The sequence below is a fragment of the Gallus gallus genome, chromosome 6 (assembly GCF_016699485.2).
Source record: "Gallus gallus isolate bGalGal1 chromosome 6, bGalGal1.mat.broiler.GRCg7b, whole genome shotgun sequence".
Lineage (NCBI taxonomy): Eukaryota > Metazoa > Chordata > Aves > Galliformes > Phasianidae > Gallus > Gallus gallus.
In genome coordinates this window covers 28,520,792-28,546,672 of record NC_052537.1, presented here as the reverse complement: position 1 = coordinate 28,546,672, position 25,881 = coordinate 28,520,792, and the positions used below count along the sequence as shown (strand labels likewise).

At 49.4% G+C, this 25,881-nt stretch overlaps 2 protein-coding genes across 32 annotated transcripts in view; one reads left to right on the top strand and one right to left on the bottom strand.

The window, feature by feature from the left end:
• Window positions 1-5,435, top strand: part of AFAP1L2 (actin filament associated protein 1 like 2) — a 55,443-nt gene extending 50,008 nt beyond the window's left edge. For 14 of the 19 annotated variants that reach the window (XM_015288947.4, XM_015288946.4, XM_046943121.1 and 11 more), the window contains 8 exons: window positions 167-312; window positions 625-736; window positions 1,310-1,546; window positions 1,638-1,815; window positions 1,962-2,129; window positions 2,546-2,754; window positions 2,897-3,025; window positions 3,736-5,435. In XM_015288947.4, the coding sequence (XP_015144433.2) occupies window positions 167-312; window positions 625-736; window positions 1,310-1,546; window positions 1,638-1,815; window positions 1,962-2,129; window positions 2,546-2,754; window positions 2,897-3,025; window positions 3,736-3,762 (1,206 nt within the window). In that variant the 3' untranslated portion in view covers window positions 3,763-5,435. The remainder of the gene's footprint in view (window positions 1-166; window positions 313-624; window positions 737-1,309; window positions 1,547-1,637; window positions 1,816-1,961; window positions 2,130-2,545; window positions 2,755-2,896; window positions 3,026-3,735) is intronic. The other 5 variants (XM_040703010.2, XM_040703008.2, XM_025151953.3 and 2 more) reach the window with 1 other exon arrangement.
• VWA2 (von Willebrand factor A domain containing 2) lies at window positions 625-25,519 on the bottom strand. Of its 13 annotated transcripts, none has more exons than XM_040703018.1 (19): window positions 25,251-25,519; window positions 22,292-22,350; window positions 21,805-21,879; window positions 21,107-21,240; window positions 20,222-20,331; window positions 16,090-16,284; window positions 15,831-15,961; window positions 14,901-15,033; window positions 14,227-14,282; window positions 13,513-13,620; window positions 12,812-13,393; window positions 11,958-12,509; window positions 9,089-9,211; window positions 6,769-8,631; window positions 6,594-6,679; window positions 6,231-6,316; window positions 2,561-5,829; window positions 2,185-2,280; window positions 625-1,518 (listed from the first exon to the last, which is right to left on the bottom strand). In XM_040703018.1, the coding sequence occupies exons 1-14, from the start codon at window positions 25,502-25,504 to the stop codon at window positions 8,513-8,515; spliced, it is 2,631 nt and encodes an 876-aa protein (XP_040558952.1). In that variant the 5' UTR covers window positions 25,505-25,519; the 3' UTR covers window positions 625-1,518; window positions 2,185-2,280; window positions 2,561-5,829; window positions 6,231-6,316; window positions 6,594-6,679; window positions 6,769-8,512. The 13 variants fall into 13 exon arrangements, with proteins under 13 accessions (XP_040558952.1, XP_040558953.1, XP_040558955.1 ...); XM_040703019.1 differs by having other exon boundaries at window positions 6,231-6,679; window positions 6,769-6,861; window positions 7,566-8,631; XM_040703021.1 differs by lacking the exon at window positions 6,594-6,679 and having other exon boundaries at window positions 6,769-6,861; window positions 7,566-8,631.
• Window positions 25,520-25,881: the final 362 nt, after the last annotated feature.

Below are 25,881 nucleotides of genomic sequence, written 5' to 3'. Positions count from 1 at the left end.
TTTTTAACATAGTCTCAGGTTTACTATAATAAATACTCTGATCTTCCTCCTTGCAAGGACAGAGGGCTGCCAGTGCAGTTCCCTACGAAGGCTAGCTTGGTAGTATCCCTGGAAGCCCAGGGATGCTGCTGTAGCTGCTCATAACATCTGTCTGGTCACCTCACAGGCGAAGTCCTCGGAGGAAATGGGCCACTGGCTGGGACTCCTCTTGTCTGAGTCAGGTTCAAAAACAGACCCAGAGGAATTTACCTATGATTACGTGGACGCTGACAGAGTCTCCTGCATCGTGAGCGCTGCAAAGAACTCTTTCTTGTACGTATGGGGTACCACAGGGCTTCTGGCAGCTGGGGGAGTGGGGACCAAGCTGGACAGGGGTCCTTCGATGCTTCAGCTATGGGTGCAGCTTGATTGCTCTCTTTGAAAGCCAGTGCAAGACAGGACAGCACTTGTCCCCACGTGATGCATTCAACCTTTGCATTGCTGCCATGGGGAAAGGGGTGTGCACCCAGGATGGTGGGGCTGGGTGTGCAGAGCCTTAAGCACAGATGTTCCAAAATTCAGCACAGTGTGAGGGTGCAGCAAGACCCACCCCTCCTGATAGGATGTCCTGCTGCCTGTTCACAGCCTAATGCAGAGGAAATACTCCGAGCCCAATGCCTACATTGACAACCTGCCCAAGGGGAGGGTACAGCAAGAAGAGCTCTATGATGATGTGGATCTGCCGGACGTGCCAGCGGTAAGGTGCACCAGCTGGGAACAGCACTTGGGGAAGGGGAGGCCTATCCCTTGGGGACATCCAGGCTTTTGCAAGAGGCAGAGAAGTGGGCAGTGGTGAGGAGGTGCAGAGAAATGTGGGAGGTTTCCAGAAGGATGTGTTTAGATTAGCAGTTTTGTGCAATGAAAACCCACATTTTCTGTCTGCTAACAGCACAGATGGTTTGGTGGCTGTGGGTTCTTTGGACCCTGTTTTACCAAAACTCCTCCCATTGCAGGAAAGCCATCCCATAAGCACAGGGCAGGCTCTGCTGGGGGACAAGGGCTCTGATCCTAAATCTACAAAAAATTGAGATGCCCACATGAGGCTGCAACCACTGGAAAGATATAATGAAGGAGAGCGGGGGTGACTTTCCATACACTTTATCCCTTAAGGAAGGGCTTAGAAAATAGGGTTGTGACTCTATTCAATCACGGAAGAGTTTATGGAGAACATCTCAGATTACCTGACGTGCTCTGCTCTTCAGTGAGACTTGGCCTGTGCTTCTGGCTGCAGCAGATGGTCTCTTTTCATGGGAACATTCACCTTTTGCAGGAAGAAGTACCCAAGAGCGAGAGCAAGCTGGAGGGGGACCAAGACAGGGTGTACCTGGATCTTACCCCAGTGAAGTCCTTCCTGCACTGTGCTGGCAAGAAGCCATGTCAGCCTTCGTCCCTGAGCTCGCCAGCTCTAGAGAGAGCTGGCAATAAGGCTGCAGCAGATAGCACAGCTGAGACAGCCCCAGTGGATAAGGATGCCGAGCCCTGCAAAAAGGAGGAGACCTCAGAGCAGGTATTTAAAGTGTGGTTTGGGGCCAGGATTCGGCAGCGATCTGGTTCCCCACCACATCATCCCACCTCCTTTCCCCTATCTTCTGCCTCAGAAACACCCAGAAAAGCTGGAACCTGAAGAGCCACCAGCACAGGTGCCCACTGTGAAAATCCAGACGCAGCAGCAGAACATCACCTTCCCGCAGACCGCCCCTGAGCCACCAGCAGGCTCTGTACCAGTGGGCAGCCCACAGCTGGTGCCCGCACACCGACCCAAGATGCCACTGCCTGGTGAGTGGAGAGCTCTGCCCTGCACTATACAAGCAGCCTCCTAAGGCTTACACGAGTCTCACTCATTTTTGACTGTATGTACCTGAAAATGTATTCCTTTTTGCATTTTCCCTGTCTGAGACGGTCTTGGGGGCTTGCATTTTCAGTGGCAGCGGTGGAAACCAAGCTGGGCAAGAACAGGACAGAGGCAGAGGTGAAGCGGTTTACGGAGGAGAAGGAGCGGCTGGAGAAGGAGAAGGATGAAATCCGGGCTCAGCTCACCCAGCTGCGCAAGGAGAGGCGGGAGTTGAAGGAGATGCTTGCAGGATGCACAGGTAGAGCCAGGCAAGAGTCAAGGTGGGGACTAGGGGGGTGAAAGAGGTGACAAACCTGCGACCAGAAGGGTCTTTGCACCTCCATCACCAACTTCAGGACCATAGGCGTGCTAACACGAGACCCGCTGCCAGGGGAATCAGTGCTGAAATACTGGAAAAGCATGGACCCTGAGCCCCCGTTTCTGTCTTGTGGCATGGGAGGGATGGGCAGGCCCTGCCATGATGGCATGATTTGCCTCTGTTCTGTGGCAGCCAGGATAGACTTGGCACTCTGAGCTAGACCACATCACACTGGAACAGGAGCTGGCTCTGCTATGGTCCATCTTGGGGCAAAATATAAGTCGTGTACAGGAGTAATGCAAACTCCTGCAGCTGATCCCTGCCCCCCCCCCCCCCTCACCCCCAATTTCCTGCAGCCATCAGCACCTTACCTGCTCTTGCAGACAAGAACCTGGAGCAGAGGCTGAAGGAGATAGATGAAGAGTGCAAGAAGAAGGAGAGCCGAAGGGTGGACCTGGAGCTCAGCCTGGTAGAGGTGAAGGAGAACCTGAAGAAGGCAGAGTCTGGTCCTGTGACGCTGGGCACCACCGTGGACACCACGCATTTGGAGAATACAGCCCCCCGGGTAGGTTTCAAAGTCATTATTTCACTGGAAAACAACTGGGTTGTGAGCGTGGAGCTTTACTACACGATAGTGCTGAAAAAGGCAACGATCTCTCTCTGTGGAATGAAGTAAGTCATTGTGATTTCCATTATTTTTGTTGCAGACTCAAACAAAACCAGCCAGCCCAGCAACGAGCGCAGAGAGCTCACCAGTCAACTCAGCAACGGCTCTGAAGAACAGGCCTTTGTCTGTCATGGTGACAGGGAAGGGGACGGTCCTACAGAAAGCTAAGGTAACGTGCCAGTGAGAGTGTGGGGTAACCACTGCTCCCCGTCCTGGCAGCAAGGCAGCCCAGCAGGGATGGCTGTGGTCAGGTTGGGTGTTTGGGAAGCATGCTGACCCATGCCTCACAGCAGCCATGTTTTCCTCTGGTCTTTTCACCCAAGTTTGTTCTGACTGCGATTTATATTAATCACTGGAACTGGAGCTGAGCCACACTGCTTGTGTTGGCAGCAAGTGGAGCAAACGAGTGGTTTACTCTCACTGAAACTATGCTGATATACATTTGAGGTTTAATTAGGAGGCAGTGTGACGGTCTGCTCCTGGGAGGTCCCCAAGCAATATAGCTTGGCATCTCATGGGGTCTGAGACCACGTCTCCAGTGGCTGGAAACAGCAGCCTGCCATGGACAGGAGCAGCTTCAGTTTCTCCACTGCTCCAGATGGAGTTCTCCTTACTCTGTTCTGTCTTTGTAACAAAGGAAAGACACTGGCTGAGCTTTTCTTTGCCTCTCCTTTAAGGGTTGCACACCATCTCCATCCTGCTCATGTGCAGCAGTGCCTCTGCTGTCTGGAATGGGAAGTCTATAATGAAAGTAGACCTCCCTGCTGGGTAGCCAAAACTACTTGGGTAACAGATATTCAGGCCGCTCCTGAGCTTATTAGAGCGACTGCAGCTTGCCAGGTTTACCATTTTGACTAATTCACCTCTGTTCTTTGGCAGGAATGGGAGAAAAAAGGCGCGAGTTAGAAGTACATTTTTCAGAGATGGACTAAAGACTGGAACTGCCCGTGCATAGAAAAGGGGATTCGAACACCAGTAGGTGGATGTTGGGTGTGCAACACAACCCACACCAAGCGCCTCCTCCGCCTCACGCCACCTGCTTGGATGCAGCAGTGGAGTCAGCAGCTGCTGCTACCACTTATCCCAAACAACCTTTGCTCTTTCCAGACAAGTCCCATCACGTAGCTAAAAACAATAACAACCGGTGGCAATCCTCGCATCAGATTCCTAACCCAGTTACTGTAAACAAGAATGTTACTGTACATAGGGGTGTTTTGTGTATTTCTACTCTGAAGGTTTATTGACGAGTTATTAAGGTTTCTTATATTAGTGACAGTAGTGAGTTCAGGACGGGCCTCTGCTATTCTTCATACCCCCATGGTTTTCAACCTGTCGTGGCAAATTGCAGCCAGCTAAAGTCTCACCTGCCTTGCTGCTGGCTGTCCCTCAGCTGCAGATCATCCAGATGCCCAGGCTTGACTGATCAGCAAGACGCAGATGAGAAGCACGCAGGCACCAGTCCAGCAGGATGGACCCTCTCAACATAACGGGGAACTAACTGTACGTACACATGCAGCAAGGATTTTCAGTGACCAAATGCATCACGCCACAGGCTTAATGCTACCAGCCTGTGGTAGGGTTGATTTGCCAGAACGTGGAGGAGGATTCCCCACTCACCTTCTCATGCTGTGTTACGGATTGGTGGAACCAGGGGCTCTGGGCAGAAATGATCTCCCAGGCAGTCACTAGAAGTTCTTGAGGAGCTTGATCTCCTTCACCTGGGGGGTTGGTTCTGAAAACGAATAATCATAATTGAAGAGTTGTTAATGATGTACCAAAGTCCCAGGCCTGCTTACCTGCTGGATGAGGATGCTGGATCCTGATGCCCTTTCTGAGAGGAGGTAGAGGTATCTCTGTGCTCCTGCCCTGGCAGCACCACATTGCTGATGCTCTCTGTTCCCTGCAGAGCCACAGCACGGCCCATAGCAGCAGCTGTACATTGCTAAACATCCCTGTGGGAAAGAGCCCCTTTGCATGGGTTCAGGTGGGTGCTGGACCTGCTCTCCTCCCTGTCTCTGGACAGCTGCTAGCTGTCCTGGTGCTATCACCCTTATTTCTAGATCATTAAAACTTAACATAGCCTTTGGATGCTGTGTCCTGCAAAGCTCATCCCTCTGCTCCGTGTCCAAGCTGTTCAATGAGAGAGATTGCGTGCCTGGAACTGCTAAAATGTAGAGACGTTACAATTCAAAGAGATGCACAGAGAAATCCATCCACCTGGAGTTTCCTCTCCAAAGCACAGGGAGGCCACGGACACCAAGAAGCTTTTGTTTTGCCCCATCCTAAGCTGTCTGGAGCTCCCGTCCCCACCCTAAGCACACACACAGCACCACACTCTCCCCCCCTACACCCTGCTGTCTGCTAGAGCTTGTCCAGCTCTACCCAGCTACGATGGCTGAGAGCAGCTGTGCTTTCTGCCCTGTTGGCTCTGCTGGGTGGTAAATACATTTCCCAGACAAGAATTGTTAAGTAACGTCTCTGCGTCCCCATTGTTTTCTTAACTCAAAGCATTTCCTTTGTTCTAACTGTGACCTATAAAGTGGCGCTTTAGAGGGTTTTATAATAAAATGTTGAATATATTACGTTACCAGCGTATTCTGTTTTAGTGAGGCTTGTCCCTGATCTGCTTTCTAGTATCTTTCATGCACTTCAAACCACCACCATTATGAAGTTCCTTAGCTAGGCCATCCACAAGGACGAAGTCTTAAACAAATAATTTAGTATTCTAGAGTGACAACAATGGAAATGAAAAACCTTTCTGGTAGCGAACCTACTGAACACAGCAAGATCCCTGCAAGTCTGCACAAACAACACCAAGCAGGCTCCTGCCAGTAGCTCCAATAGCAAAACCAATCAGTAGAGAGAAAAGATGTGTGAGAAGTCCCTTACCTTCTGCTTGCCACCAGATAGCAACTGTGTGCGGTGCTTGGTGCCTGCTCCCATCACTGACGGGAAAAGGAGGAAGGGGTTTAGCTGGAAAGGAAGAAGAAGGGTTAGCAAGGGAGTTCCGTAGCAGCTCTGCCCATCAGTATCAGCTCCAGCCTTTCCTAGCACAACCCTGCCTTGATCCCCATTGGAACCACCTGCTAACAAACTCAGCTTCCAAGGATCTCAGCCACGTTTTAAAGTTGAAAAAGAACATTTCTTGTTAAGGTGTAGAAGCTAGCTTAAATGGATGGGGTATTAACAAATTTACTTGTACTGCAGAGAATAAGATCAGCATGCTCATTGTGAGCTGAAGACAACAGCTGGCCTTAAGGAGAGCTCACGTGACATTTACTGGTCACAAGAGGCATGATTTTGCTTGCTTTGCACAAGAAACACAAGGGCAGAGGGAAGGTAAGACCTAAGGAGGTGAAATTCATGGCACTTACCTAAATCCCAGTTCCTTGCTGGAGAAATAGGCTCTCCCCTGCAGTCAGCACCTGGCCCGTGACTAGTGAAGGTTCCTGCAGGAATCCTACAGATTAAGAGGAATTCACAGCTCTGTTAGCAGCTGCCCTGACACCCAGTGATGTGCTGGCCTTGCCCATGGGCTCTGTGCCCTGCTAACCCAGACAGGATTAGCGCTGGCTCACAGGGACCCCCGCGTGGCTTTCCAGGCTCCTGCATCACCCAGCCTTCAGGGCACAAGCTCCCTTCAGACACATTCTCATTAAACATTTCTGATGGAATTCAAAGCAAGCCTGCAGGAATGAATTTAATAAGGAGTTATGTCAGAGCCCCGAGCCACTTACCCTTTTTTAATTAAGATTTGCAGGAGAAAGGGCCAAGGAATTAGCCAGGAACAACTCCAACAACTGCTCAGCCACGTCCTGCTGTGCTGTGGGATCAGTGCACATCCAGCATTCCCCAACTCACGTTACCAGGTTGGCTGTTCCCTCTCCTCCCACTGCCCCGACACCTCCTTACCTCTCAGAGCACTTTGCCCCCTGCAAACGGGGCCACTGGGCTGTGCTGATGGGTTTGTGCTCTCCTTTGATAAAGCCCTGCAGAAAGGGAGGACTGCAAACAGGGCAGAGAGGGGAAGAAGTCATCATCTTGGAGCCACCACACAGCAGGGGATGCACAGAGAGATTGGGAGGAGTCTCCTGTGCAGCTCAGCTGGAATCCAGCCAGCTCCACAAACACAAACCATGGCTTGTGAGGTTAGCTGTGATCCTGGTGTTGCCCATTCTCCCTTCTGATAACACTCGTACAGCAGAGACAACGCCTATGAGGCACTGCCTAAACAAATGATCTTGGTACAATCACTTATCTTTCTATCGAAACATCAGCCCTTCCTGCAGCTGAGCCTGTTTTGCTGTGCCTCAGGCACCAAAGGACACAGACCACGTACTGAAAAGAGGAAATTCTTGCTTCTCCCAGCCTGCTATAGCATTATTTTGCCTTGGTGCCATCTTTCAGTCTCAGGAGAGCCTCATTCAGTTGTCCTTCTGTCAATGAACCTGCAGAGTAATTTGTCTCTCTTTTTATACATCTGATGTTACTATTCAGACCAGGACATCTGAGCGAAGGGGTTTTTCCTCCTCCTCTGAACAACAGGTGCTGTTCTCACTGGGACTGGCAGCCACTGCTCGTGTCCCTGCTTAGGGCTGCCCTGACCTTGCCCAGAGGATGGATGCCACGAGAAAAGCAGCAGAGAGCAACACGACAGTGTGAATGGCTGTCCTGGGGAGCACAGTTCATAGCTTCATGGGTAAACTGACCTGGTGATCCAGTGCTGCTCTGGAGGATAGAAGCATGAGGCCAAACTGTCTCTGGAGACGCAAATATTATCAGAGCCCAGGAGAGGCTGAGCTCTGGCTGCAGAGGCTGCTGCTGTGCTGGGGATCAGGTCAGCTGGAAACGCCAACGGGAGGCAGAATCACACAGCAACCGTCACAGCTCTGCTCTGGGGTCACACAGTCCACTGAATGTTTTGCAAAACCAATCGTTTTCAAACCTTAACAAAACAGGCAGCTACAAAATGCCTGTGAAGATAAACCTTATTAGATTGGCCCAAATAAACTCAGAGAAGAAAGCAGCACGGATAGCTTAAGAACAGAGGCTGATAACCAGTTCCTCTTCCTCTTACCTGACCACCTGTGTGTAGCACACCATTCACTCCATCACCTGCTGCCTGACCTGCTCACCAGGGACTGTATTTGATTTCATTCTGCAGTTTTTGCACCGAAAGTATCACTTCTGGCCAAGATCAAGCATCAGCTTAGAAAGACAATCAAATCTTCAGGACGATGCAAAAGCTAACATCAAGGTGACAGCTGGCTCAGGGTCTGACCCAGCCTATTGCTTCAAGGCTTCCTCAAAAACCCCTGTGCTCTGGGAACCAGAGCTGCCATCTCCATAACCCGCCATTAGTTCCAGAATTGCTCAGATGTCTGCATGTTTTCAGACCAACTCAAAGACCTCTCAAGAAGTCTGTTAAAAATATAACAATTACACATAAAAATGCCAAAAATAAATACTTAATATCAAATATTTACTTGATTCCAAAAGAAAAAGAGCACTGGAAAGCCCAGTTTGTGCAGCGCAGGAACCGGGAATGGCCCAGTCACTCAACCAAGGGCAGCAGTGTCTTGCTGGGTCATGCCTGTGAGCAGCACCAAGTGCCCACGGGAGGAGAACTGGAGCTCAGCACATCTGGGTCAGCATCTCAGGACCTTTTCGGGTGTCGGTGGGCTCCGGAGAAGTGCTGAAAAGTGCCCGGAATCTGCTGCACATGGGAGTCTGTAGGGAGGACTGGGGATCTTGGGGAATCACCTCGGGGAACTCCTGTTGGAGAGGAAGAGAAACGACTGTGGGGTAAGCACTCTAGGGACATGCTCAGTCCCTTACAGCCTAGCAAACACCTTCTGAGCCTTAGCTCACAGATGTTAGAAGCAAACACCTTCTGGGCCTGACGTCTAACACCTCACAGACATTAGATGACACGAGAAGGGCTTTTTCTAGCAGGGCTCAGGGAAAGGGAAATAGAACGGAGAGGAGGACTACTAAAATTATTAGACCCTCTCAATCTTTAACTTGCTTAGTGAATGTGTAAAACGGTGCAGCTCAGCATCCCAAACCTCTCTACTCTCCGTGTGACTCAACGTCCCCTCAGCACCAAGACCCAGCCACCAAACAGCTGCCAGGGAACTACAGCCAGCTCTCTGCTAAGGAAGGGATGGAGATTTGGGATGGGTTTGGGGGGGCTGAGCAGGTGCTGCAGCTGTCACCCCCTGAGCCTTACTGCTCTCGCAGTGGGGTCCTTCCCATCCGTGGCATTCACACCAGTAGCTTCCTGGCCTGAGGATGCACACGCCCTGGTTCATGCACGGGTTGGGTTTGCACAGGTTCACAGGGCTTTTTGCTTCTGCAACAAACACAGTCAGAACAGAGGGGTCAGGCACACTGAGGGAGTATTAATTGTTAAATGCATATCCATCAGCAATCCTTCAGAGAGCAATGGCAGCAATTTAATAATCCAAACTCCAGAAAATGTCATCTGGGGATAGCAGAACACAAAACACACACATTTGGCAGAGGGTGTAAGCCTGCAACAAACTCCTCTGTGTTTAATGAATGGAAGAGAAAGGCTGGCTTTGCTACATGTTCTGCTCCTATAATGGAGCATCGTCAGAGCTGTGTGCTGAACACACAGGCACCTCTAAAGCCCCCACGTCCAGACATTGCCATTGCAGAGCAACACACACACCCCAAGCAGTTCACAACCCCAAACACCACTGGAGCTCAAACCCCGCTGTGCTCTGGAGAGGAGCTGAGCTTATACGTGAGAGAAGCAAGAACAAGAAATCATCCACAAATGAGTGGAAAACAACAAAAGAAATATTTCAGGGCTTTTTTTTTTTTCTTTTTTCTTGGAGATTAGAGAGAAAAGCCCACAACCGCAGCCTAAGCTGTTATTAGCTCTGTTCTTTTGAAGTACGTGACAGATTTCCCAGCCCCCTTAAGAGAGCAGAGCTCAGCTGTCAGCAGGGCTGGCAGGGCTCCATGCTGTGGATGCACTGGGTTAAGTAGCAGCATCCCAGAGGAATTTGCTTCCAGCCTTCTGGCACCTCAGCAGCAGAGCTGGGAAGGGTGTGAAATTCCTTCACCGAACCACTGTGTGGTGTAGTCTGGACCTGCAGCCTTGCCCTTAGCTCCACAGTAGGTACAACAACAGACAGTGGGAATAAGAAAGGAGGGAGAAGGAAAGAAAATAAACTCCACCCCCTATCCACCAGAATGCTCATTACACATTACAGCACACAATAGCCATTCTCCCCACACAGGTGTGCTGATACACACCAATACTCAAACACATACCTAAGATTGGCAGTTCTCTATCGATACCTACTGAAATCTGAACAATTTCACTCCCTTTCATTTCATCACCCTGCACTCAAACCCACCGTTAACACTGCATCACCTTAAATAAGCATCTTTCACTTCACCCCACAATGACCCCAGGAGGCTGTGCTTTCATTAGACAGATATTACATATAATTATTGCTTCGGATCTTTTCTCCTAGAGCCCAAGACATTTTTTTCTGGCCTTTCAGCCATGCCTCAGAACAAACACGATACTCCAGGTGTCCAGAGGCAGGGGCTGTTTTTCACATGCTTTTATCATGAGTCATTTTTTCTTTTAGTCCTTTCACAGATAGTGCTTCTGTTATTAAGCCTTGGACTTGGAGCAGAAGACTGAATGAAGGGCTTATCTTTCCATCAACCTTGGCCCCAGCCTATACATACAAACAGTGATTGCCTGCACATGAAATGAAAGCAACAATTCGGTCTCAGGAAATATGTTATTACCCAGAATCACTGAACCTTGCAGACTCTTCCCCTTCACCTGTGGCCTCGTGGTTCATTTCATGGTACAGTAGATTGTTTTGATAATAACACAGCCAAAAATACCATCACAGTAGATGCAGACTGAAAAGCTCCAGGTAGAAACTGCCTGCAGAAGCCTGCCAGGAGACAGACTGCTCAGCCCACAGAGACAGCTCTGCAGTCTTTTCTAACCTCCAAAGAGCCACAGCATGCCAGTACATTAAGACAACCTTTGACTGCGCTGTTAATCACAGCACTGCTCTAATTGCTTCTTCATTTGATCTTACATAGGGGTTAAAACACCAGACCACAGAGATAGATGTTAGACTATCCTGAATGTGAAACGAGGTGGATCAGCTGGAGCAGCAAGGAACTAGAAGCTTTTCCCCACCATTAATGCCTAAAAACCCAGGTTGCTTCCCTTTCTGTAAAGCTCATTTCAATCAAACAGAAGCGCTCACGCTCAGTACATCAGTGTCTCAAACTTGATTTCAGAGTTCATTTTTTCCCAGCTGGGGACTGGTCCTCAATATGTGAAATTGTGAAGAAATAACAATTTTTTTTTTTTTTTTTTTGTACAGACATAATCTCAGACATGAATAGTTGAAAATTGTGCCCCTCCTGAATGCCTCAGAGCCAAGGATTTGGGTCCTGCAAACAAAATTAAGCAGAAGTTGCCTGAAGACCTCCATTTATCAGCATGCAAGCTTCAAAACCAGACAGAGCCTGATTTAGGATTAAATGCTGTTCAATGCCAACAAAATCTTCAGTGTCTCATAGTGAGACACTGAGGAGGAACACGTGCACGAAGCTGTTGAAGGAGACAGCAGAGTACTCACTAAAGGACCGACACCGGTGGCTGCAGAAATGCATGCCCTTCACTCTCCTCAACTACACTGCAGAGCTTACAGCAACGCACAGTAAATTCTACAGATTTAAAGGCATGACAAAAAAAAAGCAAATTTTTTTGCTGTCAGTGAAGGCAGAACATAGACGTGAGAGGGATGGAAAGAGCAGTAACATGAAGCCTGATCTCACCACCTGCTCTGAACCTCGGGAAAGCTGCCTCCTATTCCCATTAGGATCGCTTTGGACAACCACCAGATCTCAATATGATCTGGTCTTCCCAGCTGTTAACTGGAAGTGACAACAAGATCACTCATTAAAACATCATAAAGCCTACAATAACAAGGGCTACAGAAGAAAGTCCCCTCTGTGCTTGTTTTACAGTTTACCACAAGCTGCTGGAAGCAGCACAAATAGCAAGCTTAGGACATTCTCACCTTCACAGATTCTTTCAGTGATGAGGTCTTGGTAACGCTGCAGATCTTCATAGGAAGAGATGTGCACCAGGTAACTGGGAGACCCAGCAACCCTCAGCAGTGTGTCCCTCTCTGCGTCCCCAATGACAACCACAAACACCGTGACACCGTTGTCTCTCAGCTGCCGAGCCGGGGCAGCTGCATCCTCCATGCCACCTCCATTTGTGAGCAGCACCACCACCTTGCTGACACCAGGCCTTGCTCCTTTCTGTACCGTCATCACGTCACTGTGAATGTGGAGTAAGGCACTGCTGGCAGAGGCCACGTCCCCAAGGAAAGGCATCTGGTTGATGGCTTGGACGAGAGCTGAATTGTTTGTGTAGGTGTCCAAAGCGAACACGGTGTGAGCTCTGCTACCATAGGCCACAAGGGCAATTTGGGTGACATCCCGGTTGATGGTGAATTGCCAAGAGCTGCTCCTGACAAAGTCCCTCAGCTGCAGAAAATTCGCCAGGCCAACTCCAGCTGAGGCATCCACTGCAAACACCAAATCAAGAGACTGCACCTGGCAGCCTAGATAAAAGAGTGCAAACACAGTGTTTTTCAGTATATAGATGTATTCCAGAAAAACCAGGGGAACAAACTGTGAGCCAAATTCATTACTGCCCACCGCTGACTGCGAAGGGTGATATAAGGCCTTTTAACATCAACAGATACAGCCCCATAAGAGCAACAATGGAAGCTTAGTGCCTCAACCTGTGACTGACGCAAGTAAAACAAGGACATTCATCCTTCTGTCCTCCCCTACACCCCAGTGGAGCTCAGAAAACCTCTTGGTTTGACAAACTTCTGCATCCCCTACTTCACGCTCTTACCTTCAGGACTGTTCACACTGCAAATTCTCCTTTGCAGCTCTGGGATCCTGTTGAACAAATCCTGGGGGTCTGAGTAGACAACGGTCTGCTTTGGGTTGCCAGTCACTTCAGCCAGCTCTGCCCTCACAAAGCTGCTGCCTACACCAATCAACAACAGATCTCTGTCCCTTGCATACTTGGCAGCTTCTGCCACTGGGTCTTGGGACTTGGAGTCAGTGAGCAAGACAACCACGCGTGGGAGGTCATCCAGCACATCTGCAAACACCGGGGTTCTCCTAAAACCATGCTGAGCAACGTACCACAGGGCTCTGCCCGTCAGGGTTCCTCCCCCGCTGAAATTCAAAGCATCAATGCTCTTCATGAGACCAAACACATCCTTGTGCTGTCCTACTTCAATGGGTATCCTGATGCTGGTATCGTACTGGGCCACCCCCACGTTTGCTGGCGAGTCCCGGCCCATCACTGCTTGAAGGAACCTCTTGAGGAACGCCTTATAGCGCAGGAATCCCTCCAGTGTGACCCCTGCTGAGCTGTCCATCAGGAAAAGGAGGTCCACACCACACTCAAGGCTCAGCTTTGGTGCTGAAAAGAGACAGCAGTTTGTTGTATGCTTGTTGTTTGTTGTATGTATGCTTGTTGGGCACTTGCCAAGGCAAGACACAGTTGAGAAGGAAGGAGGAAGAAGTCAGGTTGACACCTACCACAGTGCGTGCCTCCTCCATATCCCACTGGGCACAGGCAGTGATACTTGTCCAGTCCCTCTGGGACACATGTACCCCCATTCTGGCATGGCTGGGAGTCACAAGGGTCTAAATGGAACCAAAGAAGGAGAAGATGTGAAGTCAGCAGGGAGTGTACACTTTCCCATCCTGTGACGACACAAACACAACTATTACTGTGGAAAAGGGGCCAAACTTCAGCCCGTCTTCCTGCAGCATGAACTGATGCAGGGCCACGTGCATCTTCACACAGATGGAACAGCTGTCAGCAGGGAAGACAGCAAAGCAGACTGTAACCTCACTGCTTTTGCTTTGTGACAATGCCAGTGAACTTACATGTGTGTAAATACATTCTTCATTACATTCTTCTCTGCCCACATCTCCAGTCTGTCAAGGTCTCTCTGAATTGCAGCGCAGTCCTCAAGTGTATATGCCACTCCACCCAATTTGGTATCAATAAACTTGCTGAGTGCACTCTGTGCCTTCATCCAGGTCACTGAGGAGTACGTTGAATGACACTGGATTCAGTATAGAGCCCTGGGGGACACCACTAGCTACACGCCTCCAACCAGACTCAGTGCCTCCAACTCTCACTCAGAACAAAAGTTTTAGAAGTGAAGGTAAAAATTGCCTCCTTGTATTTCTTATTACCTTTTCTGCTTTGTAAATGAAATTCAGAAAAGATAATAGTCCTACCTGTACATACGGTTCGGAAGCATCTGGATGGGTGTTTTACTGAGACTCTTTTCACTCTGAAATGGGAAGTTTAGTATTAAACAGGTGAATAAAATCCACGGTGGCTTTAAAGATTAACAAAGCAACTTCAAGGCTGATATTACTTTGTTTTCAATGGAACAGATTTTCCTTTGAAAAGGCAATTTTTCAAAACAAATATTTGGAAGGAAAACATCTATCCTAAGCGGAGCAGCAAAACTAAAACGCTCCATTTTATCAAGTCTGCTCTTTTGCTTTTGAACTCTACCATAACACTGCTGGAGTTCAAAAAGCATTTGGACAATGCTCTCAAACATATGGTTTGACTTTCGGGTGGTCCTGTGTGGAGCCAGAATTTGGACTCGATGACCCTTTAAAGTTCTCTCCAATTCAGGATATTCTATGCTTCCACCATTCTAGAATTAAGGACTATGGACATACTTTTTAGGCTTCAATAGATTTCTTTTTAAGTTGCTGCAGAAGATATGTTAACTTTTTTGCTCTAAATTGGAATGAAAATTTTAGAGCAGTGTGAATTTCTTATTCAACGTTAATTCAGGCATCTGGCCATCAGCACAAGTGTGTATTTGCCATATTGAAGAAGGCATTGTCTTCATCCCAGGAAAGCCATGGTGAGATGGGGGTGTCAGACTCACCTGTAAAAAGGGCAGAGTGAAGCATGCATTACATTCTGCTGCTTTGAGCCTTTCCAGCAGACATAGCTTCCAGCCAGCTCCTTCTCAGTCTCCAGAGTTCTGCGTTCACAAGGGAAGGATTCAACTTTGCAGCCTGTAGCAGAGAGCAAACCAAATTGGGGTCATCTGCCTAAAAGTACAGAACCTGCATGGGCATGGAGCACCACTTTGAAGCAAATTAGCTTTCTTCACCTACTTGTCAAAAGTATAGTAGGTCTCTGTGAGACCCCAGAATAGAAATTCTCTGTGGTCAATCTCAGTATATTCCAGCTCTTGAGGTACACACTCTTCTGCCTCCTTTGCTCTGCCACACATCTGGCACTGCTGAATTCAGAAGCACTTTTCAGCCCCTTGTGGTACCTTCATTACTCACGTATTTGATTTACTTTTACCTATGGACCACTCTAGTCCCCACGTGGCTGTCTCTTCCATCTCTTGTGAGGCCCTTCCTGACTTACCACACAGCCAAGTTTAACAGAAGATTCAGCACAGCTGTGTGCCTACACAAGAAGTGGATCTACGCTCTACGTACCATGAAACGTTATCAAAAATGATCTGTGAAATGACAGTCTCTAGAAGAAACAATCCCTCTGTTACCCATGACACAAGCAAGGACCAGCATCCCCATCTTCTGAGGTGAATGCCACGGAAAGACTTAGGATCCTGCAACCTACAGCTATCTGGAGAGGCATCTGACAAGGCTGGACACCAGAAACAGGTTATCTCAAAGCGCTGTAGACCACACGGCTCCTCAATGTGATTGCTCCAAGACACGGACCTCAGACACCCTGGCTATAGGCACCATTTCTGACACCACCTCATCTTTCCTCACTCAGTGAGGCAGACAAAGTTCAAAGCAGAGGTGTGAAGGGGGGACAGGACTGGGGTTACCTGGTGTGGTGATGCTGCAGATGGAGCTGCTCAGGGCACTGTACAGACCGTTGGCTGCATCGCTGGCATCGCCGGCAAAGAGCACGTGCTGCTCGGTGGGCTCACTGGCCACAGCATGCAGCTCCTCCCACCTGCAGAGCAAGGGGTTCAGCCGCTGGTATAACCAGGCCCTACATCACCCCCAAAGAACCGAGAGCAAAACAAACCCCACACTTGGCATCTGGGGAACTCCTTTCCAAATACGTGGATGGTTTCCTACCTTGGAAACTTGATTCCCACTGCAAAAACTGTGGTCCCTCTCTCCTTCACCTGCATGGCAGGCACTGCAGTACTGCCCTGGGACTTTCCATCCGAAATGATGATCAGGATCTTGGGGACAGTCAAGTTCCTGCCACCAGGGAATCCCTTATGGAGAATGTATTTCAGAGCCCGACCAGTTTCTGTGCTGCCACCTCTAGAGACAAGGGAGATAACATTGCAAAAGCAGAAATCAAACTTCTTCTGTTGCTATTGAATTTACCTGTTGATTTTCAAATTTCCATTCTCTAGTAGCAAGGAACTTTGCATATTTTTGTCTGTTGCCACACAGGGCATCCAGAGAGGCATCTAATCCTGTCATTCCTGTCACCTTTCCATAGGTCCTACCCACCTATCCTTGCCTCCCTCCTCTTCAATCCAGAGCTGTCTCCAGAAGACTTAGCACAGCAGAGCACTCCTGCAGTCAGAGCAGGAACCAGACCTATAGGATACTTACAGTATTTCCAGCTGTGATAGATGTCTCAATTACCCCCGTTTCTCCATCTAAAATTTCTTTAAGAGCTGTTTGGAAACACTGTTTAACAATAACCTCTTATATTCCAGTCAGAAACGTAGCACAGCTGGGCAGAACGTGGAAAACTCCTGAGATGTTGGTGTTTGTTTTCTCCTGATGCATAGGAGTGCTATACACTCTTGCCATATGGCATCCCTTTCCCTCCAGCGATCAGACTGTGACCAAGAGCCTGCAGTCCAGCAGTGCGAAGGAAGTCTGTGCCTTTTTCTCCTTTGCTAATCTAAGGGTTAACTTATCCATCCTGTAGGAAAGCTTCTGAAAAGACAAATGCTGAAAGCTTCTTAGCATGTCCCCAGAAACTCAGAAGGAACAAATACAAGACACGCTTTCTTCAGGGCTTCACCAGTACCCCTTAGCAAATTAAGCAACAAGAAAAGCCACCCAATGCTCCAGCTGTCTACACCACCACTAAACTCAACTGAAAGCAATACCTTCACCTTGTCGTATGCCAGCAGTGCTGGTATGACAGAGAAGCTGCACCAGCCACTGGCATTCATACAGGCTGCACCCAGCATTTCTCATTCTGGAGATGGGATCACTTGAAACAGGCGTGGGGCCACTTTAGACACAGTGAGTTATCTTCTTCAGCTCATTTGTGTCCTTCTGTGATAAAGCACTTTCTCCCTCTTGCCTGACCTCACAAAAACAGTTTCTGGATGCATGCCAGTCACCTCAATGTTTTGGCAGCCCTTGAATTCAGCTCAGGAGAAGGGAATGTTTCTGGGTAGGAACTAACTAGCTCAATACTTGTTGATCCTCACAGTAACAAAGCGTCAAGACTCAGGTGCCAAGGGACAACTTTCCAGCAGTGACACAAATCAGCTTGGTAAAACGGGCTGTTGGTAAGCGTTGGGGAATGGCAGACCTCAGGCCTTGCAGCTGGGTAGTAACTGCCAAGCAAAGCAACTTTAAATGCCACTTCAGAAAACAAGGTACAGCTTGCCAAAGAATCCTTTTTTGTTTTTTTTCCAAAGGTGCTATTTAATTGCTATTGTGTTCTGTTGCTATAGAGGACAATAAAAAGGGGACTGCTATGCATACACAAGAGAGAATACAAGATGTGACTGTCTTTATAGGCTGCACTTTTACACTAGTAGTGCTTGATAGCAAGCTCTGTGGGGCACAGACTGCTCTTTGCTTACAAGACTTAACTTGAAAAAGCTGTTTCAGGTGCCTACTCAAGGGTGGGCTCCATGTTCCACATACCATTACACGTCATCAAAAATGATACATGAAATTACAGTCTCTAGCAGGAATATACGCAATCAAAACAGCAAAGACTTACTTCAGCAAAAGTCATGGGTAACCTAACAGGGACCCTGGTGAGGAGGCAGAGGATGGCTCTTAGAATCATAAAATCCTTAAGAGTTGGAAGAGACCCCTAAAGGTCATGTGGTCCAACTCTCCTGCAATGAACAGGGACACCTACAGCTTGATCAAGTGCTTAGAACCTGATCCAGCCTGACCTTGAATGTCTCCAGGGATGGGGCATCCACCACCTCTCTGGGCAAGCACAGGTAGGAGAAAGTCTCATCCTTTCTTGGTAGTGTTGTGCCAGCAGAGAACACGAGCTCTGTAATATGCTGCCCCTGCCTGGACTTGCAGTATCAGACAGAGCCCATCTCTCTAGGAACACCCTCCAGACCTGCTGATAACTAAGCTGCTAGATGAGAGGAGACATTTCCAGCTGTAATCTAATTCTGCCCAAGAAGCTGTGCTATAAATCTCTTCCTGTGACAGCCTTAAAAGGTTAAGACTGGGTTGCTTTTATTTCCAGCCAGAGTAAGCACGGGGAGCCAAAACAGAAGTGTCACCAGCCTCTTGGAGGCACCTCCTCCAGCCGTGCTGAGACACTCACACCCCCATTTCCATTCTGAACATCCTTCTTTTGCTTTACTACTGTTCTAGAAAAGCATGTGATCATGCCCAAGTTCATAGAACCACAGAATGGCTTGGGTTGGAAGGGACCTCAAGGATCGCCAAGCTCCAGTCCCCTAAGTTCATGCTTTTCTGTCTACTCTCTGATTTTCACAGAGACTTTCTAACCCAGTACCTGCCAGGCCCTTTAGCTTCAAACTTCTTTCTGCACTCCACCATCTCAAAGCACGCTCAGTGACGGTGTGCTCACGGTAAGTCCACATCAGCCTTTTCCTGACCAGCTGTCAGTCAGCAGCTGTCAGATGCTTCAGTGAGAAGTGCTACTCATGAGGGAAAATACATCGTGCACAGTTTGGTGACAACATCTTGATGGACACAGCAAACTGCCGGCAGGAGCAGTGACTGTGACCAAACTTGCATGAAACAGTTATAAGAGATTTTGCTTCTGAGATCACTGCCAAATTTAGCTGACATGGGCCAATGCATTCAAAAGGTATTTGGATGAAATTCACAGAAATGGACCGTCTGCCTCGGAATAAACCAACAACTGCCTCACCACAGCCTGGGGCTGCCTCTCTCAGTGCCATACCAGCAGCAGGAGCTGAGGCTGGGAAACGCCTTGTTGGCCAAAGGCTCATCAGGAGCACATCAGAGAGGCTCTCAACCAAAACACCAAACGCCCTGCTTTATCAGAAGCCAACTGGAATCCGTCTGTAACTACTTCATCTACTTTGAAATGTCAGGTTTTCATTTAAAGTAGATGAAATGGCCAAGCACAAGGTCATTATTTGTGTTTGATCTGTCAGCATCCATCTGTCGTCATCAAAGAATTTCACTGCCAGATACTGAACACTGCTGCTCTTTCTCTGCTCTCACAGACCTTTAAGCCACAGCCAAGGAAGAGAAATGTGTCTTGCTTTCTACTAAGTTTTCTCTGTAACATTACATAAGAGGTTTTCTTGATTTGATAAGCTTATCAAAAGTAGTGCAACACAACCCAGCCAACTGATGACTTGTCTGGAAGTCAGAACTGATCCGTTTGCTTGCAGTACGCTGAGAGCAGCAGACATCCCTGAGAAATGCCCAGCCAACCTGCAGCACTACGGCAGATCGACAAAAGAAGGAGCAGGCACCTGCAGGCTGTACCGACACTTCTGCCATCAGAACAGGTTATTTGGGGTAGATGTCAGATCCTTTCTACATCCAAAAATATTTCTCAGAGATTAAAAGTTTGGGTTTTGAGAGCCTCTGAGAGTTTCTGGGCTTCTGGCTCCATTTCCTGAGGTCATGGGAACACATCCAAGTCTTAACATTCAGGAAGAAAACGGCTTCTGTCTGAAAACCAGATCCTCTTGAATTCAGCAGGCACACGTGCAGAGATTCCAAGGGACTGGCAATTCATCACTACCTCTGAGGACAAAGGAAACTGTAATCACCAGAAATGCAAGCTGCACACTGTCCTGCCAGTGCTTAGATGGATGGGAAGACAATGCTTACTGCTGCCTCTATAAGCCGTGGCTGTGGATCACAGATCACAGACACTGGTCGTTCATCCCCTTTCCTGAGTGCACCACACTGGTATGCACACAGCTGAGGTGTCCACGTCTACACTTCAGTAAATACTCAGTCCAGAAATCATTCATAGCCCAGAAAAAGAGAAGACCTGTTAGAATAAGCTGACCTGAACGCTGTCCTCTTGATCCTCTCTTTCACTTCTTGTTTGGTTAGGTAGGAATCCAGTGAGAACTCAAGGTGGGGAGCTGAACTAAACTGCACCATTCCTACGCGGACCTAAAAGGAAAGGTTAGAGTGTGAAAGAAAGGTGTCTGTGCGGGTGTCACTCTTATGAACAACTTACACATTGGAGAACTAAATCCTATCATAACAAACACTGTTTTGCACGCTGAACTCCTGGCACTCTACATGAACTTCAGAAAAGGACACAGTAATATCAATACACATTACAAAGAAGGCAAGAAAAGCTCAGCTGCAAACAACATGGGAGCCTCTGCTATAGCTGCAGGCAGCTCAAGATCTGTACTTATCCTCCCAGAGCAGCTTAGAGCCTCAGAAACATAGTAAGTTTGTAAGTAACACCTTTTATACCAAAACAATTAGACACTGTGGGGGCAATCTTCCCATCACTAACAGCAGCTCTTTCTTGCATTAAGCACAGCAGGCAACTATTTTTCCATTGCCTGCCCTAAAACCATTCACTATAGTGGAAGATGCCTGAAAACGTAAACAGGCAAAATAATTTACATTGCCCAGAATATCACACTGAAGCCTCAGAAGAAGTTCAGTGGAACGTGACATCTTCAAAGCTAAAAAGGCTACTGATTTTCAGACCTATCTAAGGATTAACAGAAAGATTAGGAAAAGAAAGCAGCCCCCCACATCTGCAAATATTGCAGAGGTGAAACAGTAGGGCACCTGGCCAAGGCCGGCTCTTACCCATGCAGCTGCTAGGCTGAATTCTGCCATTTCACTCAGTAAGTTTCCACTGGCCTTCTCATACACCTCATCAAGCTGCTGGAAACCAAAAGGAATCATTCCCAACACTCACCCTGCCTGGATGGATGTCCAGGGCATCACAGAGCTTGCCTGCAAAGTGCTTCGATCTTTCAAAGCTGCCTCTGCCAATGCTGTAGGAGCCATCCAAGAGGAAAAGGATATCAACAGAAGCTGAGCACCACATCACTAGGAGAGAACAAGACACACACTTGGGTCACAGGTGACTGCAGAAGGTAGATGGGCAGATGTTGTAGAAAACATTCCATTCAGTGCTCACAGTTTGCAAGACTTTCCCCCGACATTTCAGATTTCAGGTTCCTAGCATGGCTCTGTGAGTCCAGCAAAGCAACTGAACCAGCAGCTCTGGTAAGTGGACGTAGAGAGCCCACAAGCACACAGTGAGCCCCATCCCAGCCTGAGGCACAGGAGAGAACTGCGAGGCGTTCACAGCATGCACCACATCCAGATGAGCCAGATGTGCTCCATCTACAGCACACTTTCCAAAGCACTCTGCTTTTCTAAACACAAACTCTCTGAGCAGTTGCAAGGCACTGACAGAGATGTCTCCCAAAGATCTGCCCGTTATCCCACCCCCTCAGAGACATGCCCTTAGTCACCCCTGCTTGCAGTGATGCTCCCCAGCATCTCTGACAGAGCTCACTGTCAGCCTGCCCACTCTGAAGAGACCTTTTCAAGGCACTGACATAGAATTCAGAAGGTAGAAGGCTTGCTTTATAAAAACAAACTTACGTTGGCCAGCAGCTGAGATCTTGCCAATCGTCTCCTGGTCAGCGTGGATTTCCTGCATGCCCAATGCCAACCAAACTGTGGGACAAATCAGACCGTCACCCATCAATGCTAGAAACTGCCTTTAAAAAAACTAATGAGGGAACTGCAAGAATGAGAGCTGGGGGAGGTTTGGCTCTGGAGATCACAATCAGAGGCATAGACACAGCAAGCAGCTGCAACTGGAGATATCTATGAACATGGAGACATCTATGAACTTTGAGTATCAAAATAATCCGATTTTATTTGGAATAGACTCTTCACACACCAATCTGTCACACGTCTGAAAAGCTATTTCCCCAGGTATTGCTTTTTCCCTCACTTCAGGGCTTCACCCAAACTCTCCTGGGGAGGCACTGGCTCAGCTCATCCCTCCCACAAAGAACTCCATCTGGAGATAGGGAAACAGCTGCCACAGAACCCCCTGCTGCAAAAAGATGGCTTTCAATACCTTGGGGAAGCAGGAAAACACAAAGGGACTCCAATGGCAAGAGGTTCATGGTGACAAATCTGAAATAAAGAAAAAAAAGGGGAAGGAATATTAACCCAATCCCTAAAGCAGGTTTCTTTCCCTGCAGCTAACATCTCCTTGCTGGCTGTCTCACATAAGGAGTTACGAAACACGTGCTCAGGGCAAAAAGCAATGGGGAGAAGGGTAGGAAATGGGGGGGAAAAGCATCCAAATAGAAGGAATGATAGAAAAGAAAGTTCGTCCTGTGTGCTCATCCCAAAACAGAGAAGGCAGCTTTGCAAGGAAGGAGGGACTGCCCAGCCCCAACACCACTCAGCCGCAGGCTCTCCAGCCTTCTATTTCCTGAGGAGACACTTTTATGTGTAAACACCCAGAAAGGTCAATTTTCTGCTCATTTTGTTCCTTCGAAATCAGAAGGTCTGCCATCGCTTTGTTGGTTGACTGCAGCAGCACTCCCATGCAGGCCCAGATTTAGATCCAGCATATCTGGCAGAGGCCTTGGCTTTCAATTTGCAGTACACATATTTATTTTTTTTCTCCAGATGAAGAGGGCTGTGTGTACTAAGAGCATTCTGGCACCCACCCCAGCCTCCTGGTCATGGCCCAGGCTACATGGCTTGCTGCTTCCAGTCCCCAGTTCTTCACAAGCATCACCTAGCCAAATTAACAGATCTCAGGTTTGCTCAAGGGAAGGGAGGCAAACACAAACCAGAACTCCATCAAAGCAGCCCCTGTGCCCCTCAGTAGCTCCAGCACGTGCCCAGGAGGGAAGGTCATGCTCCTGCCATGCCCCCAGGACAGCTTTCTGGGAGCTAATCCCAGAGCAGACAACACCAGAGGAATGGCAAGCCTCCACCTGCAGCCAGATGGGACAGCTGTGGGGTTGTTTTCATGCAAAACAGTGAGGGCTTGGGAAGTTTCTTTGGTTCCCAAAGTAAGACACTGGTTGAACGCACACAGTTCAGGTTGCTTCATCTCCCCAGTGGGCAGCTAAGAGGCAGGTGGGACACAACCCCAGGCACCCACTCTGCCCTGGCTGGGGACAGCTAAGCGGGGGAACAGCAGCCGAACGACCACTCAAATACACACCAAAACATCACTCTACAGCTTGCGATGATGTTTTTCCTACAAGTGAGAAACAAGATTAAAATTGTCATAAGATGCGCTACAAACCAGCCACTTTATCCACAACACCTGGTTTTGCATCAAGTAACGGCTTCAGTGGGCTTCCTCCTCCCCAGAGAAAGAGCATTCCACAGACATCTCATCTTCTTGATCCTCCGCTGGATGCCCCAACCAAGGGCACCCCGGGGAGCCAGAGCCCACCTGAGCTGTTCAAGCACGGAGCTTCCAGCAGTGGGTATTGAGTACAGATACAGGAGGAAATGCTCTGTGGGACAGCTGGGGAGAGGGGAACCTGTGTGAACCTGATGTCTTGAGAGAAATCAGCCACAGCGTAAGGTAAAGAAAGACACAAATATAGTTACACCAAGGTCACGAAAAAATGCAGAGGACTTGGTGGTGTACCACGCTGGGAGCTAATTCAAGGCAACGGGCACAGGTGTGAATCCTATAATCATAGAATCATAAAGTGGCCTGGGTTGAAAAGGACCACAGTGATCATTGAGTTTCAACCCCCCCTGCTATGTGCAGGGTCACCAACCACCAGACCGGGCAGCTCTGAACAGCTGCAGCTGGTGCCAGCTCTGCACGTCCAGCCAGGAGCAGCCACAGCTGAAGCAGATCAGTGACTGACGGACCTGCAGCATGGCAGGTGCAAGCAGTTCCCTAAACAGGTGGGTGAGGATCAGCACTGTGTGCCTCAGCAAACCTTCCTCGAGGAAAGAGCTCTGCTTTGTTCTTCCCCACGCACCCAAAACTGACGGAGAGAAACTGTAGCTTTTCAAGCCTTAAACTGTATCGACTACCCACAGCACAGGCTGGACTGTTGTTTGTCATCTCTGTTATTCAATTCAGCTTTCAGGATGTAGAATCATTAAGGTTAGAAAAGACCTCTAAGATCACATAGTCCAACCATCAACCCATCCCCGCCATGCCCAATGACCGCGTCCCACATCTCCATGTTTCTTGAACACCGCAGGGACATCGACTCCCCCACCCCCCCGGGCAGCCTGTGCCAATTCTCAACACTCCTGAGACTCATTTCTTCCTCATATCCAACCTGAACCTCCCCTGCTGCAATCGGAGGCCATTCCCTCTCGCCCCGTGGCTATGAGCCGGGCCGTCCCCACCTCAGCACACCATGCCCAGATGCTCTCACTCCCTGTCCAACCCTTCTGCCGGTCAGATCTCTACCTGCGATCAGAAGCACCGTGAGCTGCACGGCCAGCCTTTGCATGGCACCGCTCCTGCAGATGCACGCAGGCTGCTACCTGCACGCAGCTCGGGGCAGAGCCTTCCTAAAGGAGCTTCACAACGGGGGAATCTTCCACCGTTCGTTTTTCTGTTGAACCGGGACAGGATCAGGAGATTTGTTTTTCTTCGCTTATTACACCCAGCTGCACCTGTAGCCGTGGCACCACGTCAGGAACAGCCCCCCCCACCGCGCACACCCGAAGGCTGAAAGCGTCCTCGCCTCTTTGCCTAGGCGCACTACAGACACCTCTTCGGGTCCCGCAGTCTCTCTGGAGCCTCAATAAAGTCTTCTTTGTGTCTTCCGCAGGCAGTTTTAACTCAAGACGCGAGGCGCAGCCCATCCGGGAGCTGCCCCGGCACGCTCAGCACCTCTCCCCGCCGCACCCCGCAGAAACGACTCACCGAGAGCGGCAAAGCAGGGCTAGGTCTGACCGCCTGCTGCTCCTTAAACCCGGGACTTCGGGGCGATGCGCCCCCCTCCCTCATCCCCTAAGCGCTGCCCGTTGCGGCCCCTCGGCTCCACGCCCGCCCCCCGTACCCCCTTTCCCAGACCGGGGCTCACCGGCGGCGCTCCCACGCCCGGCTGTGCGCGACCCTCGGCGGCTCCGCGGGAAGGAGGAGGAGGAGGAGGAGCCGGGAGCGGAGCTCTGCCTCTGCCCGGACCGCCCCGCAGGTCGCGGTGGGACAGAGCCGTGCGGCAGATGGGCGCTGTGCTCGCAGTCGTCTTTTAGAGCGGGGAGGAAGGTGATCTTTAGCTACTCTGAGGACGTGATCTAAAAAGTGGGGATGGAGGGGCGCTGTGCCCTTATATTGCATGGTGAGGGCACACCTGGCGGGTTTAGGGCCGGCCCCTTTCACACTCACTGCCTCCACGTGCTCCACCCCAGCAGCGCGCTCTGCCCACCCACAAACGTGCGGGACGAGCTCCGGGATGTGGAACAGAAAAGAAGAAAGGAGCAGTGCTGTAAGTTCCACTTCCAACTCATGCTGCTGTATCGGTCAGCCAACAGCCCGAGCAGAGCGGGCAGCGCCCGCACACAGCGCCAGGCTCGGGGCTGCTCCACACTGCCACTGATGCACGCAGTGTAAGCGCTGCTCTTCTCCATAGAAGTACTTCAGCAGTAGCTTCTATCGCAGCGTTGATATTCTATAGTAGGTGTAGCACCTAGAGGAGTGCAATGCAAGGGAAAGCA

Coding starts and splice junctions, on each gene's coding strand:
- VWA2 (XM_040703011.1), bottom strand. CDS start 25,504: ATGCAATATAAGGGCACAGCGCCCCTCCATCCCCACTTTTTAGATCAC. Junction 22,351..25,250: donor CGGGCGTGGGAGCGCCGCCG/GTGAGCCCCGGT, acceptor TCTTTATTTCAG/ATTTGTCACCATGAACCTCT. Junction 13,621..14,226: donor CTTCCGAACCGTATGTACAG/GTAGGACTATTA, acceptor GGTTCCATTTAG/ACCCTTGTGACTCCCAGCCA.